At 36.2% G+C, this 15,672-nt stretch overlaps 2 protein-coding genes and 1 pseudogene across 2 annotated transcripts; 1 reads left to right on the forward strand and 2 right to left on the reverse strand.

Moving 5' to 3' along the window:
• Nucleotides 1-2,596: 2,596 nt before the first annotated feature.
• LOC147926379 (pectinesterase inhibitor-like) lies at nucleotides 2,597-3,144 on the reverse strand (annotated as a pseudogene).
• Nucleotides 3,145-5,773: 2,629 nt separating this feature from the next.
• On the forward strand, nucleotides 5,774-10,967 carry LOC104746037 (calmodulin-binding transcription activator 6). The gene is made up of 12 exons (XM_087489515.1): nucleotides 5,774-6,270; nucleotides 6,890-7,015; nucleotides 7,112-7,227; nucleotides 7,322-7,410; nucleotides 7,531-7,576; nucleotides 7,747-7,864; nucleotides 8,004-8,123; nucleotides 8,211-8,536; nucleotides 8,643-9,343; nucleotides 9,429-9,978; nucleotides 10,199-10,492; nucleotides 10,611-10,967. The coding sequence occupies exons 1-12, from the start codon at nucleotides 6,207-6,209 to the stop codon at nucleotides 10,638-10,640; spliced, it is 2,580 nt and encodes an 859-aa protein (XP_087345641.1). The 5' UTR covers nucleotides 5,774-6,206; the 3' UTR covers nucleotides 10,641-10,967.
• A 59-nt stretch (nucleotides 10,968-11,026) lies between these two features.
• On the reverse strand, nucleotides 11,027-15,184 carry LOC147926380 (dihydrolipoyl dehydrogenase 1, chloroplastic). The gene is made up of 16 exons (XM_087489516.1): nucleotides 14,765-15,184; nucleotides 14,513-14,659; nucleotides 14,249-14,383; nucleotides 14,046-14,151; nucleotides 13,796-13,920; nucleotides 13,386-13,511; nucleotides 13,202-13,282; nucleotides 12,814-12,876; nucleotides 12,636-12,710; nucleotides 12,479-12,557; nucleotides 12,271-12,371; nucleotides 12,039-12,152; nucleotides 11,849-11,962; nucleotides 11,591-11,662; nucleotides 11,424-11,447; nucleotides 11,027-11,325 (listed from the first exon to the last, which is right to left on the reverse strand). Exons 2-16 carry the CDS (start codon nucleotides 14,558-14,560, stop codon nucleotides 11,152-11,154), a joined length of 1,437 nt encoding a protein of 478 aa, XP_087345642.1. The 5' UTR covers nucleotides 14,561-14,659; nucleotides 14,765-15,184; the 3' UTR covers nucleotides 11,027-11,151.
• Between the last annotated feature and the right edge of the window lie 488 nt (nucleotides 15,185-15,672).

The following is a 15,672-nucleotide window of genomic DNA, read 5'->3' on the forward strand; positions in this document are numbered from 1 at the left end:
TGGCTGGAGTTACGATGACGGAGCACAGGTCACAGCCCCGAGCGATGGAGAGAACTCTAGTGCTGTTTTAAAAGACAAGAAAGAGGGAAAAACAGTCGCAGATTCTGAAGGTCACAGTCACGGTGGAGGAAAAAGTCGGAGCTGGTGATTTTGAGTTTAGGTTGGAGGAGGATCCTGTTGAAACGAGCGTTTCTCCGACGGTAATTAAACTCGTGATGAAGAACCAGTAACAGAAGACGATGGAGATTGGTGGAATTAAAGGAGGATGGACCGTCGTCTTTATCCAGATCTGCCTCTTCCACTTCTTCGTTGAACCAATTTTTGCATAGGAGTTCTAGACCATCGTCTCATCCAGATCCCCCTCTTCCAATTCTTCTTTACTCATGAGTCTTCCTCTTCTGAAAAATTACGAGTCTCTCTCTGTTCTTCCTCCTTAGGTCAGGACCACGGAGATCTCAGCTCCCGACTTTCTCGAAGAAAATTGCCCTAATTTTAATTTGGGGAGAAAGAAAAAATTTTAGGTCATTGATGCTGAAGGGAAGAAAATGTTTAAAGTGTTTAAGGGTGAGAAAAATTTTAGCATACGAATCGATGAATAAGTTATTTTAGCTTTTGGTTCAGTGATTTTTTGGCATAGCATTTTTTAAACGCTATTACATAGTAGCAAAATTTCTAAATTTACTTTTAATAGCAGTTATGAAAACCGTGCTATCCTTATGTGCTATCAATAACGATATTTCTTGTAGTGCATGCACTCAAACCATAGGTATTTAGGCGTACACAAAGTATTGCAATTGTCAAATGAGAATTTATTTTTGCTCTTTGCATCTACACAACGGTCACAGAAAAATATATCAAACAAAATCGATGTAAACATGTGTGTGTCCCTAGATCTTGTACTAACATATGTTACATACCAATACCAGTAACAGACAATTATATCATAAACTCCAAATACTAAACATACCCTTAAAAGCTACTCACTCTGATTTTATTACTTGTTTTTCAATGCAAATGTTTGGTAAAAATTTCAGTTTTATTTAACTGTTTTAATGTTTTGACCAATAAAAAAATTAGAAAATATTTTAAAAAGGATAAAATAGAAAATTTAATGGTTTTTTAAATTTATGTGAAACAAACTTAAATGACAATGAATAAAAAATGGAAGGAATATATCCTAAATGTAAAATAGAGAACCCAAACCTATAAAAAAAATTGTAAAAGTTAATTTAACATATTGTAAATGTATAAAATATGACAAAAATAAAAATGAGAAAAAAATGTATTTTTGAAAAGAAATATCTACAAAAAGCATTTTTTAACAATTTTTCTAATATCATTATGATCACCCTATATGTTGAGTTAAATGCAAGATTTATTTCATAAATGAAACAAAAATTGATTTCAAAATTGATATCGAAAACAAATGAAAACAAAAATTATATATAGTAATTTGTAAAATTATTAACTCTTCGTTCCATAGGTGGTTATTCCAGATAAATCAAACTGAATGCGATTTTTACAAAACCAAAATATTCCTTCAAGGAAACTGAACCATATCTTAAGCCGAATAGGAGCTAAACCAAAACAAAAAAAAAACATGATCCGAAATTTTTGTTGAATACGTTAAAGTGGTATTCAATGTGCACTAAAAACTTAAATAAGGAATATGATTTGTTGAACTCCATTTTGTTTTTCTTTGTTTCTTTTGATAATGTTAACAAAGTGATTCACAAACATCAACTTGATAAAGTTTTAAAGATGTATGACGATTAATCCTTTTAGGAAACAATATATATATACAAAAACAAAATTTCAAAACCACCGTACATATGTGTGTCTAATCTAAAATAAGATTGGTTGGTGATTTGTCTTATTGGTCCGACTGATCTAGGAGACCGGTCTTTTCATTAATTTTCTCCTGAAATGATTTCGCGTTCGTAATTGTCAAAAATGAAATTAGGTGTCGCAGCCACTATTTTTACGAGAGCTGCTGGTGTCATCATTTTCGCTAAAAATAACAGCAACTGTTGGATGGATTAAAAGGTGTCGCTGCGACTGTGTTTAGTGTTTACGGTGTTGCCGGTGTACTCTCCGCAAACTTGACTCTCAACTCTCAAGTTTGTATTTTCGATCACTGGATCAGCCATCATGAAAAGAACAGAGCCATACTCATACAAAATTCTCATAAATATTAATTATATTTATATGGATGAGTATCATACGTATGTTTGTATGTTTCTTTTGGCTATTTTAATCTTACTAGTATTCAACTACTCAGGGCCAGTCCAAGTGTCTCTCCATTATCATTATTGCAGAGTTATCTGATTAGTATTCTTCTTACTTTACTTTCCCGAATTCTCTTATATTTGGTGCTAAAAAGATTTATTATATAGGATAATTTTAAAGGTTCTATGGATAAGATAGTCACAAAATTCACACCAAAAGTACCAAGATACGAGTGTTTCAAAAAAAAAAAAAGTACCAAGATATGAAAGTCTTATTGAAGTTGCAAGATACAGTAATTTTTAACTATATATAAATTTATTCATTTAATAGTATTTTGTCGTCTTGAAGGTGAAAGATACACAAAGGATCATGATCTCAAAACGTCAGAGAAAACTCTAACAATGTTACACATTCTGTTATACACTATATCGCGTTCTGGAACATAAGACGGCACATTATGACGTCCGGTAAGAACAGCTTCACACACAACTATAATAACAAAGACTTTCGCAGCCGCCTGAGATGTTAACTGGTAGTTCTTAGAGCTAGCAAACCCTATAGCTTCCGCGTTCGATTTAACAGCTGACTCATAATATGTTATGCAAGACCCATACGAGATCTTGAGCTTCGGATCAGTCGTGGTTCTTGCTAAGCCTTTCATCATTGCTAGGTTATTATATCCCAAATATTGCGTCATTCGGAGGACAAAACCGAGAAGACCATTCAAGTCAAGGGTGAACGTTTTTGGATAAGTGGTTAGCCAAGAGAAGCAGAAGGTGGTTTTTATTGTCGGTTGTGAGCAGAGTTGGTTAAGTGATTCATTTGTGACAAAGATGAAGACAAATGAGTGACTAATAAAAGAAGGAGAAGAGGAAGAACTGAAAGTATGTTTCTTTTAACGCAAGGAAAAACCATTGTCGTGGATGTGGAGAATAATTATGAGTAGACTTAGATATGTTGGAAGTGCATATTTGCTTACTAGTATACATATTTTTTGGATGGCAAACGTGGTAATGTGTAACTCCTATTTGGCAAGCTGTATCTTGGTGTGTAAGGCTAATGAATTGTGACCCAAATTTGTTTATTCTAGTCAATTGTTGCCTCAAATTCAATTGGGAAGACATATCTTTCCTTAGAAAATCCATTTTTATTGGATATGAAATCTAAGATATCCTTATAAATCTATGAAATTCTTCTTCAACTAAATTCAAAATGGTATTCAATCCACCATTTTTCAATTGATAATGAACTAGTCAAAAAAAAATATCTAGATTGTTAGATCATTTCCATCTTTGAAACAAATAAAATAGAATTCTGATAGGATTTGAAAAAAAAATATCATTTAAACCATGAATTTAATATCTAGTATTGTTGACAAAGCCAAATAAACATGTCGCTAAAATTTGATAACGGAGCAACTAACATCAGTTTGGTCCATCCATCGTTAACTAATCTGTTATCAATAAAATGAGGTCAAACATTTTTTTTTTTTTCTAAAGAAAAGAGATAATAAATAAAGGGGTGACACCAAAAAGAAATATTAAGACCCCAGAATAAATGATGAACCATAATTGTCAAGCCACGTATCTACTACTGTCCACGTCTATTCGTACAATCGCCGCAGATACTGAATGATCGTTTTAAAAAGCTCTGGTCTGGACGCTCTTTATTTCACCCTTTATCAACAACCACTTTTTCTAGTGTACATGTTCACATTTTGGAGTTGCTTGCTTTGCCTCATTTTTTTAAAAAAAATATTATTTTTATATCGATAGTTCGACACATGTTTTTCTTTTTTGAAAACGGAATATCGATACATGTTTAAGCATGCCATAATAAAACATACCTTAATTCATGAAATTATATTAAATGAGTTTTATCAGTGTGGTACAGCAGGACTTAGTTCAATTATTGATTTAGATTTCATGTTACTACAACACTATTTTTAAAAAAAAAGGTTTTTAAAAGTTTCGTGTAATTTTTATTTTAATTCTGTATCTATGAAGTTTATGAGTGGTATATATAAGTCTCACCGTATGTCTACCGCTCTAATTTTAAAAAGGTTGTTAAAGTCTCGTGTTAATAAGTACCAAATTTTAGTATCGTTAATCATTTCATGATTTCAAATTAAGTATCAGAAAGCTTACACAACTGAAAAAAAAAAATTATATGTAGTGAAGTAATTGGAGCTTATGTGAATTGTGAAGTGAACCAGTGTAGTATAGCAGAGAGAGAAGAGATCTTGCGTCGAACTGTCTTAGACCACTTTTAGTGGGCGATACTCTTACAAATTCTTTTAATAAAAAATAATAAAAATAAGAGAGAAGAGAAAAAGTAGGAAAACAGTTTCTTCCCATGGTAACTCGAGAAGCGATTCTCATATCATATATGACAGGTGTTGTTTGCTCAATAGAACAACTATTAAAAGATAAATAAATAATAATAATTTGTTCAAAAAAATCTTTTTGAAATTTTTTTGAGAAATGGTCGGCCGTTATTCCACTAATGATGCCCTTATAAATGACTTGAGAGGGAGGAAAGCAACCTCATTGATGAGATTTGACTCTCTATTATATTTTTTTAACAAGTTTGTGGATGAGATTCAAGTTACCAATAGTACATTTTTACCAAAAAAGTTAAAAAAAAAAATTACATAGGAGAATAAACTTTATTATTTTGAACGTTCACATGATTAAAAGTTTAAACCAGTAATATCTTATTAATCAATCACTTAGAGAATACACAAACCAAGAAACCTTTACAAGCCCAAAAAAAAAAACAAAAACAAAAACAAAATCATGAATGGTAGATTTTCACTAGTCCGATTAGAATAGTTAGAAAGGTTAAGGGGTATTGTGGAAAATAAAAGTAGGTAGGGGATCAAACTTGCAAATTTCATAAAAATATTTAGTTGAAAATTTAATAAGGTGTTATTGGATTATAATTTATAAAGAGTTCAACAAAATCATTAAAAATAAATAAGTAAAAGATTTTTAAAGATTGCTAGAGAGTATTATATAGTTTTGTTGATTAATATTCTAAAATCTTGTAAAGTGCTTCAAACAATCTTTGTATTTTTGTGATATTTTCCATAACTTTATTTTGTAAACAAAATGTTTAAAATCATGAACCAATAATATAATAATTGAATTCATTAACAATCCTAGATTTTTTTGTTTTAATTAAATAACACAAAACTTTTACTGGCTTTATAAAAGTCTGAATAAAATCACCCAAATTTGTTAAAATTTTAATTGACTTTTTTACAAATCACAAACTAATAACATTAATCTATAACAAAATTTAACAAAATCTTAGATCTAATAACAACAGAATCTAAATAACATTTTAAAAAAGAAAGTCTTTAAAATTCTATTCAAATCGCAAACCAATAATTCTCACTTAAAGCATCTCAAATCCATTTCTATATTTGCCTATATTTATAAAAGAAAATATAGCCATCTACATTTTAGAGTCAAACTTGCTCCAATCCACATCTATTCTCACCTTTAAAATAAAAATTGCTATATTTTTTTTAATAAATATAGCAATCTCTATTCTAGAGCTGATAATAGAAATGAGTTGGAACAAAACTATCTCTGTTATAGAATTCTTATAGTTTAGAGAAAAAAATAAAAAAAATCTATATTACAGATGGTCTTAGTAAAATAAAAAATAAAAATAAAAAAATAGAGAACTCAATAAAAAAAATCCCTAAAATACCCAAAAATTAACGGAACATTCCAATTTTTTTATATTTCGATTCACTCTCTCATCATTACATAGACAGACAGACACCATCGGAAGGGCTCTCTCGTATTCTTCTCAATCTCACGACGACCAAATCTGTATGACCAGATAATATTACTCTTCTACTTGTTGACTTCGTTGTTCAGTTTCTTTTAGGGGTTGGTTCTACTTCCTCGGATTTTTTTTTTGGGTCAAAAGAGCTTCGAATTCGAGTGTGAATCATCAAGATGGACGGCGACGGTTCCCGCAGGCTTATCGGCTCGGAGATTCATGGATTCCATACCTTACAAGGTATAAGACTAAGACCCATCTCTTTGTTTTTTATTTTATTATATGTTTTGTTGTTTTTTGATTCGCTGGTTCTTTGGTTTATTCCAGTGAGTCTTGTTGTTTTGGTCAAGCTGTGTGGTAGTTGAGTCTTTGTTATATTATATAAAAAAATGTAATTTTTATGAAATTGTATACCCCTTTTATTATTGGGTTTTGGAGTTTATTTTTTTTTTTGGTGTGCAAATGGAGTTTATTATTACACTTTGTATATATTTGTTTAGATGACGTGGCCGTTTTTGTTTGCAGAGCCTTTGAACTTGAATTTGTAGTTAGTTACTGTCGAAATATTGAGGTTCCTTAAGTTTTTTATATGTGGATTTAGTGTATGATTCATAAGTTTATAGTCTGCAATCTTTTTGGGAAATTATAGACTTTTGGCATCTGTCGAATTTGAATTTGGATAATTCAGAGATTTTTTTGGAAGGAAGTGATGAAATTGTGTGTTGTGCCTGAACAAGTTTACTTGTGTGTTGTAAGCACAAAAGCTTAGAAACATATTATATATGTTTGTGATGATGGATATACATATTGAATACGTTTTGGTGTACCTTGACATATGTTCTGGTTGTGTGTTTTGCAGATCTTGATGTCCAGACAACATGGGAGGAAGCAAAAAGCAGGTGGCTCCGGCCAAACGAGATCCATGCTATCCTCTCTAACCCTAAATACTTCACCATCAATGTCAAGCCGGTGAACTTACCCAATAGTAATCATTCTCTTCTACCCTCAAATAGCCACTCAAATATTTGAGGGTGTTTGTTCAAGTTTCTATACACTAATGTTATGTTTCATTATTTTGTAGGTGGCAGACTTATATTGTTCGACCGTAAGATGTTGAGGAACTTCAGAAAGGATGGTCATAACTGGAAAAAGAAGAAAGACGGAAGGACAGTTAAAGAGGCTCACGAACACCTCAAAGTGAGTTTTTTTTCTTCTGTAGCTTATATCTTCTTAAAAGCTCATATCATGATTTTTTTTCCCCAGCTAATTAATGTCCTTTGAATGATGCTAGGTTGGTAACGAGGAAAGGATTCACGTATACTATGCCCATGGTGAAGATAAAACTACTTTTGTTCGGAGGTGTTACTGGTTACTGGATAGGTATGTAGTAAGCAAATATCACTGACTTGTCTGCTATATGTTCTTTTAGAAATTACTTGATTAGAGGCCCTTCTCTTCAGAAGGTGATGAAAGTTAATCATCTCTTCTTTTTTATGGCAGGGCTCGAGAGAATATCGTCCTTGTACATTACCGTGATACACAGGAGGTTTGTTTTCTTTTCTCTCATTTGTGTTTCTTATGTTACAAAGTGATTGTTGGATCAGTGTGATGTATTTCTTTGCTGTCCATGTTTGGATTCTCTCTTTCTCTATTGAATAGTCCCTGTCTCTGGTCACTCCTCTTTGATATTTTGATTGGTTGAACTGATATGTTCAGGCAGCTACATCATCGGGGGAGTCAAACTCTAGTCCTATCTCTGTCTCTGATCAGACATTCCCAAATCTCGTGGCACCTGAAAATATTGACTTTAGCATCGAGAACTCACGTTATCTAGGTGAGACACAATTTTCAAGTGATCTCGATTTTTCACAGTTTTACATGATAGTATTAGGATCTGATGCTTGGAAACTTTGAATGCTTGCTCTGATTTCTTCATCTGGACACTTATCACTCTTTCTTTTGGCGGGTCACAGCAAGCAACAACAGCCCAGTTGTTAGAAATCATGATATTAGCCTTCATGATATCAATACGCTTGATTGGGATGAGCTGCTGATACCAACCGATCTTAACAACCTATCTGCACCAACCGTAGGTAAGTTACACAGGATCTGATTATGTCAGTTTGTGCAGTTAAAGAACAATGGGGTGATGTTGAAGATATATTTTTTTCTGTGATCAGATGATTTGTCATACTTCACAGAACCACTCCAAAATGCTGCAAACGGTTCTGCAGAGCCTGTGTATATGACAATGGCTGATGAATCTCTTGATGCTTTGCTTAACAATGGTCCACAAAGTCGAGAGAGTTTTGGAAGGTGGATGAATTCATTTATCGGCGAATCTAATGACTTGCTGGAGGGTCCTTCCTTCAGCCCCATGGTTACGCATGACCAGGATCCGTTAGCTCCTCAAGCTTTATTTCAACCGCACTCCAACATACCTGAGCAAGTGTTTAACATAACTGATGTTTCACCTTCTTGGGCCTATTCTTCAGAGAAAACAAAGGTAAGAAGATCTCAATCTAGAGATAGTATGTGCTATCATATGAATAAGTTGATAGGTATGGAATGCAAAATGGAGAGCATAACTTTCTTACATAATGATTCTGCAGATTCTTGTAACTGGGTTCTTGCACAACAGTTATCAACATCTCGAAAGATCAAACCTGTTCTGCATTTGTGGTGACTCGTGTGTCCCTGCGGAATATATCCAGGCGGGAGTCTACCGTTGCATCATACCTCCGCACTCGCCTGGGTTGGTAAACCTCTATCTTAGTGTAGACGGCAACAAACCAATCAGCCAATGTTTCAGGTTCGAACACCGTTCAGTCCCAGTTCTTGATAAGACCATCCCTGAAGAAAATCAAGAATCCAAATGGGAAGAATTTGAGTTCCAAGTCAGACTTTCTCATCTTCTATTTACGTCTTCCAACAAACTCAACGTTCTCTCCAGCAAAATCTCACCTACTAATCTGCGAGATGCCAAAAAACTCGCTAGCAAAACGTCCCATCTTTTAAACAGTTGGGCTTATCTACTCAAGTCAATCCAGGGGAATAAGGTGTCGTTTGATCAAGCGAAAGATCATCTCTTCGAGCTTACTCTGAAGAACAGGCTTAAGGAATGGCTTATGGAGAAAGTGCTCGAAGGTCGCAGCACACTGGATTATGACTCTAAAGGCCTCGGTGTGATCCACCTTTGTGCCATTCTTGGATACACTTGGTCGATCCAGCTGTTTTCGTTATCAGGTTTGTCGTTGAACTTCCGTGATAAACAAGGGTGGACTGCTCTTCATTGGGCAGCATACTACGGAAGGTAAAAATGATCCCTTTCAAAAAGTTATATGTACTTTGTTGTAAGCTACTTATTTCTGTATACTCTTTTTTCTTGGGTTTTGAAGGGAGAAAATGGTGGCTGCTCTTCTTTCTGCTGGGGCGAGACCAAATCTGGTGACAGACCCGACAAAACATAATCTTGACGGATGCATGGCGTCTGATTTGGCACAGCAAAATGGATATGACGGTTTAGCTGCATATCTTGCTGAGAAATGTTTGGTTGCTCAGTTTAGAGACATGAAAATTGCTGGAAACATCAGTGGCAATCTGGAGGCTTGCAAGGCGGAGATGATGAACCAAGGCACTCTCCCGGAAGATGAGCAGAGTCTCAAGGACGCTCTGGCAGCATACAGAACAGCTGCAGAAGCAGCGGCTCGGATTCAGGGTGCGTTTAGGGAAAAGGCGCTGAAGGCGGCACGGTCCAGCGTGATTCAGTTTGCTAACAAAGAAGAAGAGGCTAAGAGCATAATTGCAGCTATGAAGATTCAGAATGCGTTCCGGAAATATGATACGCGTAGGAAGATAGAAGCTGCTTACCGGATTCAGTGCAGGTTCCAAACTTGGAAAATGAGAAGAGAGTATCTGAATATGCGGCGTCAAGCAATTAGGATCCAGGTATGAAGTGAACAGTTACTCCTGTGACCCAAAACTAAGAGAACCACACAAGATTCAGCAGCCAGGATTATAAGTTTACTCTGAACTTGGCTGTTCATAATAACTACATTTGTCTGAATTCCGCAATCTATAAGACAGTGAAAGTCCACACATATACATATATCATAACGTTTGTCTGAATTTTGCAACACATTTAAGTGTCTTTCCCCTTCTTTTGCAGGCTGCTTTCAGGGGATTACAAGCACGGAGGCAGTACAAGAAGATCGTATGGTCAGTAGGAGTGTTAGAGAAGGCAGTTCTGAGGTGGAGACAAAAGAGAAAAGGGTTTAGAGGACTCCAGGTTGCAGCAACGGAGGATTCTTCAGGTGAGACAGAGGAAGATTTCTACAAGACGAGCCAGAGGCAAGCAGAGGAGAGGCTGGAGAGATCTGTAGTGCGAGTCCAAGCCATGTTTAGGTCTAAGAAGGCTCAACAGGATTACAGGAGGATGAAACTCACGCATGAAGAAACTCAGGTGAAATCTATTTTTTTGTTTCTTACATTTTTGAAGCTCATTTTAGGGGGAAAAAGACATAAAACGGAGAAATAAATTAATACATGGAGTAACGAATCTTGTTGATAATGTGATGCAGTTGGAGTACGATTGCCTGGACGACATTTGATATTGATATATGGCTATGGAGAGGTGAGTCAAAAAGAGGTTGGTGTTGAACCTGGATTGTATTGATCTGTAAATTATGTGAATGGAAGAGGGTACTCGACCTTTCAGAAATTGGTTTATAATAAACTACAAAAGTATTCTCACAACGGAGACCACCAACCTTTGTTGTTGATTGATGTATGAAAAAAGGAGAAGGCAGAATTAACAACTAGATATAGTTTTTTTTTGGGGTCTATTTCTACAATGGGGTTCTTCTAGGACTCTGGTGTAATCTACAACGTATATTATGTAATATGAAATTGCAAGTAACCAGAGAAAATCTTATGTACATGTGTAGTCTTAAAATAGGTTCTTCTGCCACCTCGCGTCCGAATCTGATGAAAATAATGGCCAGAAAAGTGATTTTACTAGTAAAAAGAGTTGAATCTTCCAAAAGTGAATTCTCTCTTCAAAAAACAATACAAAAAACAAATTCACAATCGCAGGCTCTACTAATGGAAACCATGAAACAATCAAACAAATACACGTGAAAGCAGAGACAAGACTCCAACATAAATATTCTCAAAGAAAGAAGAAGGCCTTGTAGATATATCTTCTAAGTCTTCACTTACTGAAGGTTGTCTCTCATCATCCCCTCCTCTTCTTGGATCCTCCTCTTTCGTGTTTAGCTTTATCTTTGCATCACCCTAAAGTACAACCACAAATTTTCTTGCTTCAAGATGTTTCTCCTCCCCCAATAAGTTTTTGTTTTTGTGTTTTATTATACAGCCACTTTATCACTTACTGTCCTTGTAGCTTGACTTTCAACCTAAAAATTGAACTTAAGCGTAAGATTCTTTTGCTTTCTAGTAGAGGATTTGAATCTATTAATTGCAGTTAACAGTAAAGGGGATCCCTGGTCAATGTCATGAGTATATGTTTGTAGAAAGCTCGTAGACTGTTTTGCTTTACCTTGGCTGCTTTGAACAGTTCGTCGAGGACTTCAGACAGTGTTGGGTGTGCATGAACTGCCAATTTTATGTCCTGCAGAGATACAGTAACCATGCAGGATTAAGAATTAGATATAGTTAATGCGTTTTAGTATTTTCAACAGCTAAGGTACTATATATATGACTCAATTACCTTGTTGAGAATCATGAATATCAAAGACTAAGAGCTACAATACAATAGGAATCAGGAACTAAGCAGCCAGAGTACTGAAAATCCTACCTGAATGCGTGTTCCAAGAGCAATTGCATTGGACGCTTCATGGATTAGATCAGCTGCATGCAGTCCAAATATATGAACTCCTAGGATTTCACCATTGTCAGGTCGGTATATCATCTGCATAACACAAGCAATGAGATCTCTTTTCTTCTTTTATAAACCAAAAATAACCAACAACTTTTGCTTCTCCCACCTTTGCTATTCCTTCTCCTTCATTTTGAGCTAAGGCCTTTGTGTTAGCCTTGAAACTTGTCTTGGCCACACTTACTTTAAATCCTTCCTTCTCACCTTTTTCTTTCGCTTGAGGCTGACAAAACAAGGGAATAATGTCAAAACCTAAGGAGTTACAGTAAGCATATCCTGCTCATAACATTCTTCTTTTTGACCCTCTTCAGTACAGAAAGCACTAGGATTCAGAATATTACCTCTGTCAATCCCACCATACTGATTTCAGGATGAGTAAAGCAAGCAGCTGGGATGCTTAGATGATTAAGCACATGATCTCTACCGCTGACTTGCTCGACCACTAACCAAAGAGTAAAAGCTTAGAGTTTAATACAGGTCCCATGAAGAAGAAAGGGAAAATATTCACTGCATTATCATTAGTAGCCTGCCTACTGATAAGCCATTTACCAGATATTCCTTGGGCACTGGCTGCATGTGCAAGCATCAATTTACCATTGGCATCACCAATGCAGTACAAGTTGGGAACCTATCAAGTAAAAATGAATTTTAGCATATAAAAGAATCGCTGATAAAAAAAAGGTATGTATATGCAAATAAAACCGACCAGAGTCCCATTTCCATCGATCACACGCATTCGCTCATCAACTGGTATGAAGCCTCTCTGCGTCACAACATTGACCTGCATTGAGATGACGGCTTCAAAGTTAATTTTCTGACGAACAAATATTTTCTGGTAACCAAAATGACAATACTAGTTGGTGGGATTTAGTGTCAAATCATACATTTTCCAAGCCAAGTCCATTGGTGAATGGAGCTCTTCCAGTAGCAATAAGAGCAGCATCTACCTGGAGAAGGACAACAAACTCACACTTTCAGCGCAGAAATTCACATGGTAAAGAAAATGAAACCAAAAGACATGACTATATCTTTTCTTTTTTTTGGAAGAAAAAGGCATAACAGTAGCTTCTCATTCACAATGTATACTTATATTTCTGTGGGAAGAGTAACAATGTGGTTAATGCAGCGAAAAGCAAAAATAGTGGAAAAACAAGACTTCTAAGGACCCACTAGTCTACCAACGGCACATATATTCCCAATTCAGGCATGAATACTAAGTATCTGTTAAATATTCTCATTGTCATATAAAATATAGAGAGCTCTGATGGTTACCTCCAAAGTATCCTTAGGTTCCTTTGTTTTGGCATCAATAAGCTCAATCAAAACTGGTTTCCCATCCTTTGCTGGAGTAATCTGGATAAGGAATAGATTTAAGTTTAAAAGATGAATACAACATGGGCACACTGTATAGAGAAAGAAAAGCAGTATTTGCAATGCATGATTTCAACAGGCTCACTTTGCTCGCAAAGACTCCAGTATGATAGTCAATCTTTCTTGGATTAATCAAAACCCTCTGTGCTAGCTTACTGATCTCAGGATCAAATCCAGGCATTAGCTGATCCAGAGCTTCAATAAAAGTTACCTGCACAAAAGGTTCCCGTTTTTCGATCACTAATTATAAAGGTCGAGCAAACCTAACGAAACATAAAATAGAAACGACACATATTCAATTTAGATCGAGCAACCAATAGACTTGGTAGCTTAGAACCTAGTTTACTACTATTTTACAACAGCAAACTCAATACAGTATGAGACCTAACAAAGACTAGAAAATTGGAGAACATTCCTAAGTTGCAGATATTACAATCTCAACTACAAGGACACAACATCAAAAGTAATACCATTAGTAGAGAAACATCATGTTACCTCACTTCCAAGTGCGGTGTAAACATCACTGAACTCAAGACCAATATAACCACTTCCAACAATTGCAATCCAATCAGGGACAGACTCCAATTTCAAGGCATGGTCACTGGTGATTACAGTCTTTCCTGCAGCACCAAAATATAAACATTCAAGGAATCAAAGTCTGCTTGCTTTTTGCACTCAAAAGAATAGAGAATGAATATTTGCAGGCTTCTCCTTAAACAACTCTACGTTCAAATAAGAAACGTACCATCAACTTCAATTCCTTTAGGAACAAACGGCACAGATCCAGTGGCAATGATTATATCCTTGGCAGTGATAATATTGTCCTTCCCATATTTAACCTTTTGTGGCCCCTGCAGAAGAAATACAAAGAGTTAGGATCATCGTTCAACAAAAATGTATCCTGTTAATGTCAAGCAAGTCAACGTGAAAGAAAAAACACGTACTGACCAGAACACTGCCAAATCCTGTCAATATATCAACACCAAGTGCCTTCATAGAATTGGTCAGATTGTTTCGAATTTTGGTAGCCAGGTTATTAGCATGGTCAGCCACACCCTGACGATCATACCCAGCAGCTGAAACCTGTTTTCCAAGTTTAAACCAAAAACAATAGCTCATTAGCAGCATACTTGAACCATCTACAACCATTTCACGCCAAAGACAAAACCTAGCAACTTTATAAATCAGAGAACATGAGAGTTGATGACTTACCTGTAGACCAAAGGACTTCATGTGATGTTCGTTCTGAAGTTCCCGCATTCTACCACTAACAGCAAGAAGAGCTTTAGAAGGTACACACCCTCTGTTAACACAAGTCCCTCCAACAACATCTCCTTCAATGATGGCAGTTTTAAGTCCCTAATAAAAGCCAATGTTTCCATAAACATAAAGATCATAACAATCATAAAAAAAACACAGCATGATTCATCAACCCATTGTGTCACATAAGCAGAAAGTTCAAACCTTTTCAACAGCGTGCAAAGCAGCTCCGTGGCCACCAACTCCAGCTCCGATGATGATCAAATCATAATCGAAAGATTTGGGAGGAGCACCGTTACCATTACCATTACTCGAAGCAGAAGCAAGACTTGGAATCCACTACTCTGAGTTCGGTTACTGCGCAAAGACAACTGATTCGACGGAGAGAAACCAAACGCTTCCCGGCGGAGTCCGCAAAACCGGAGATTCTTAGGCGTAGAGAAAACGGAAGCAGTTGATCCGACCACGTGGTTGGGTCTTGTAAACGACGACGTCTGTGAGAACGAAAGCGTCATAGCTGATTGTATTGTAAGAGACAGAGAGAGAGATCTAACAGAGGAAGACGCAGATGACAGAATTAAACTCGGCGGAGACAGAGTGAGTGTAATAGCTAACAACGGAGGCGGAGTTTTCAAAGCGCCTTCGTTTGTTTTGTTTGTTTAACCACTTCTTTTTTGTACACGTGGCATTACGACTTTGCTTATCATTTTTTCACTTTTTTCAAACCTGATTTTTAACTTTTAAAACATTTTAATTTTTAACCGATAGCCGCTTCTCTCCCCCGGCACAACTCCCGAGTTCTCTTCTCCCGGCGGCGTCGTCTCAAATTGGCGCCGTTGGGCTGCTTTCCGTTCACTGCGGCTCTCTCCTCTTGTATCAACACTGCTTCTGGATCGATTTCGAATCCATCGGAGGTTTTTCGATCGGTCACGCTACTTCGGCCATGCGTAAGCTTCAACTCCTTTCTTACCCCTCTGCTCAACCGGTGGTTCGTCTCAACGAGGTGATTCTCCCGAGACTCCAGCCATTCGATGATAAATCTGAGATTTCTAGGCTCCATGTGTGTTCTGCTCTTCACCTCTCTTACCGGTTCCCCTTGAAGTCAATCCCAT

Source organism: Camelina sativa, chromosome 15, assembly GCF_030686135.1.
Source record: "Camelina sativa cultivar CO46 ecotype springtype chromosome 15, ASM3068613v1".
NCBI classification, from domain to species: domain Eukaryota; kingdom Viridiplantae; phylum Streptophyta; class Magnoliopsida; order Brassicales; family Brassicaceae; genus Camelina; species Camelina sativa.

What these genes read in the sequence shown, in the direction of transcription:
- LOC104746037 (XM_087489515.1), top strand. Translation starts at nt 6,207, where the DNA reads ATGGACGGCGACGGTTCCCGCAGGCTTATCGGCTCGGAGATTCATGGA. An exon ending in TGGGCAGCATACTACGGAAG is followed by an intron (nt 9,344 to 9,428) that starts GTAAAAATGATC and finishes TGGGTTTTGAAG; the next exon opens with GGAGAAAATGGTGGCTGCTC. An exon ending in GTCAAGCAATTAGGATCCAG is followed by an intron (nt 9,979 to 10,198) that starts GTATGAAGTGAA and finishes CTTCTTTTGCAG; the next exon opens with GCTGCTTTCAGGGGATTACA.
- LOC147926380 (XM_087489516.1), bottom strand. Translation starts at nt 14,560, where the DNA reads ATGCGGGAACTTCAGAACGAACATCACATGAAGTCCTTTGGTCTACAG. An exon ending in GTATGGTGGGATTGACAGAG is followed by an intron (nt 12,153 to 12,270) that starts GTAATATTCTGA and finishes TTGTTTTGTCAG; the next exon opens with CCTCAAGCGAAAGAAAAAGG. An exon ending in CTCTTGGAACACGCATTCAG is followed by an intron (nt 11,663 to 11,848) that starts GTAGGATTTTCA and finishes GTATCTCTGCAG; the next exon opens with GACATAAAATTGGCAGTTCA.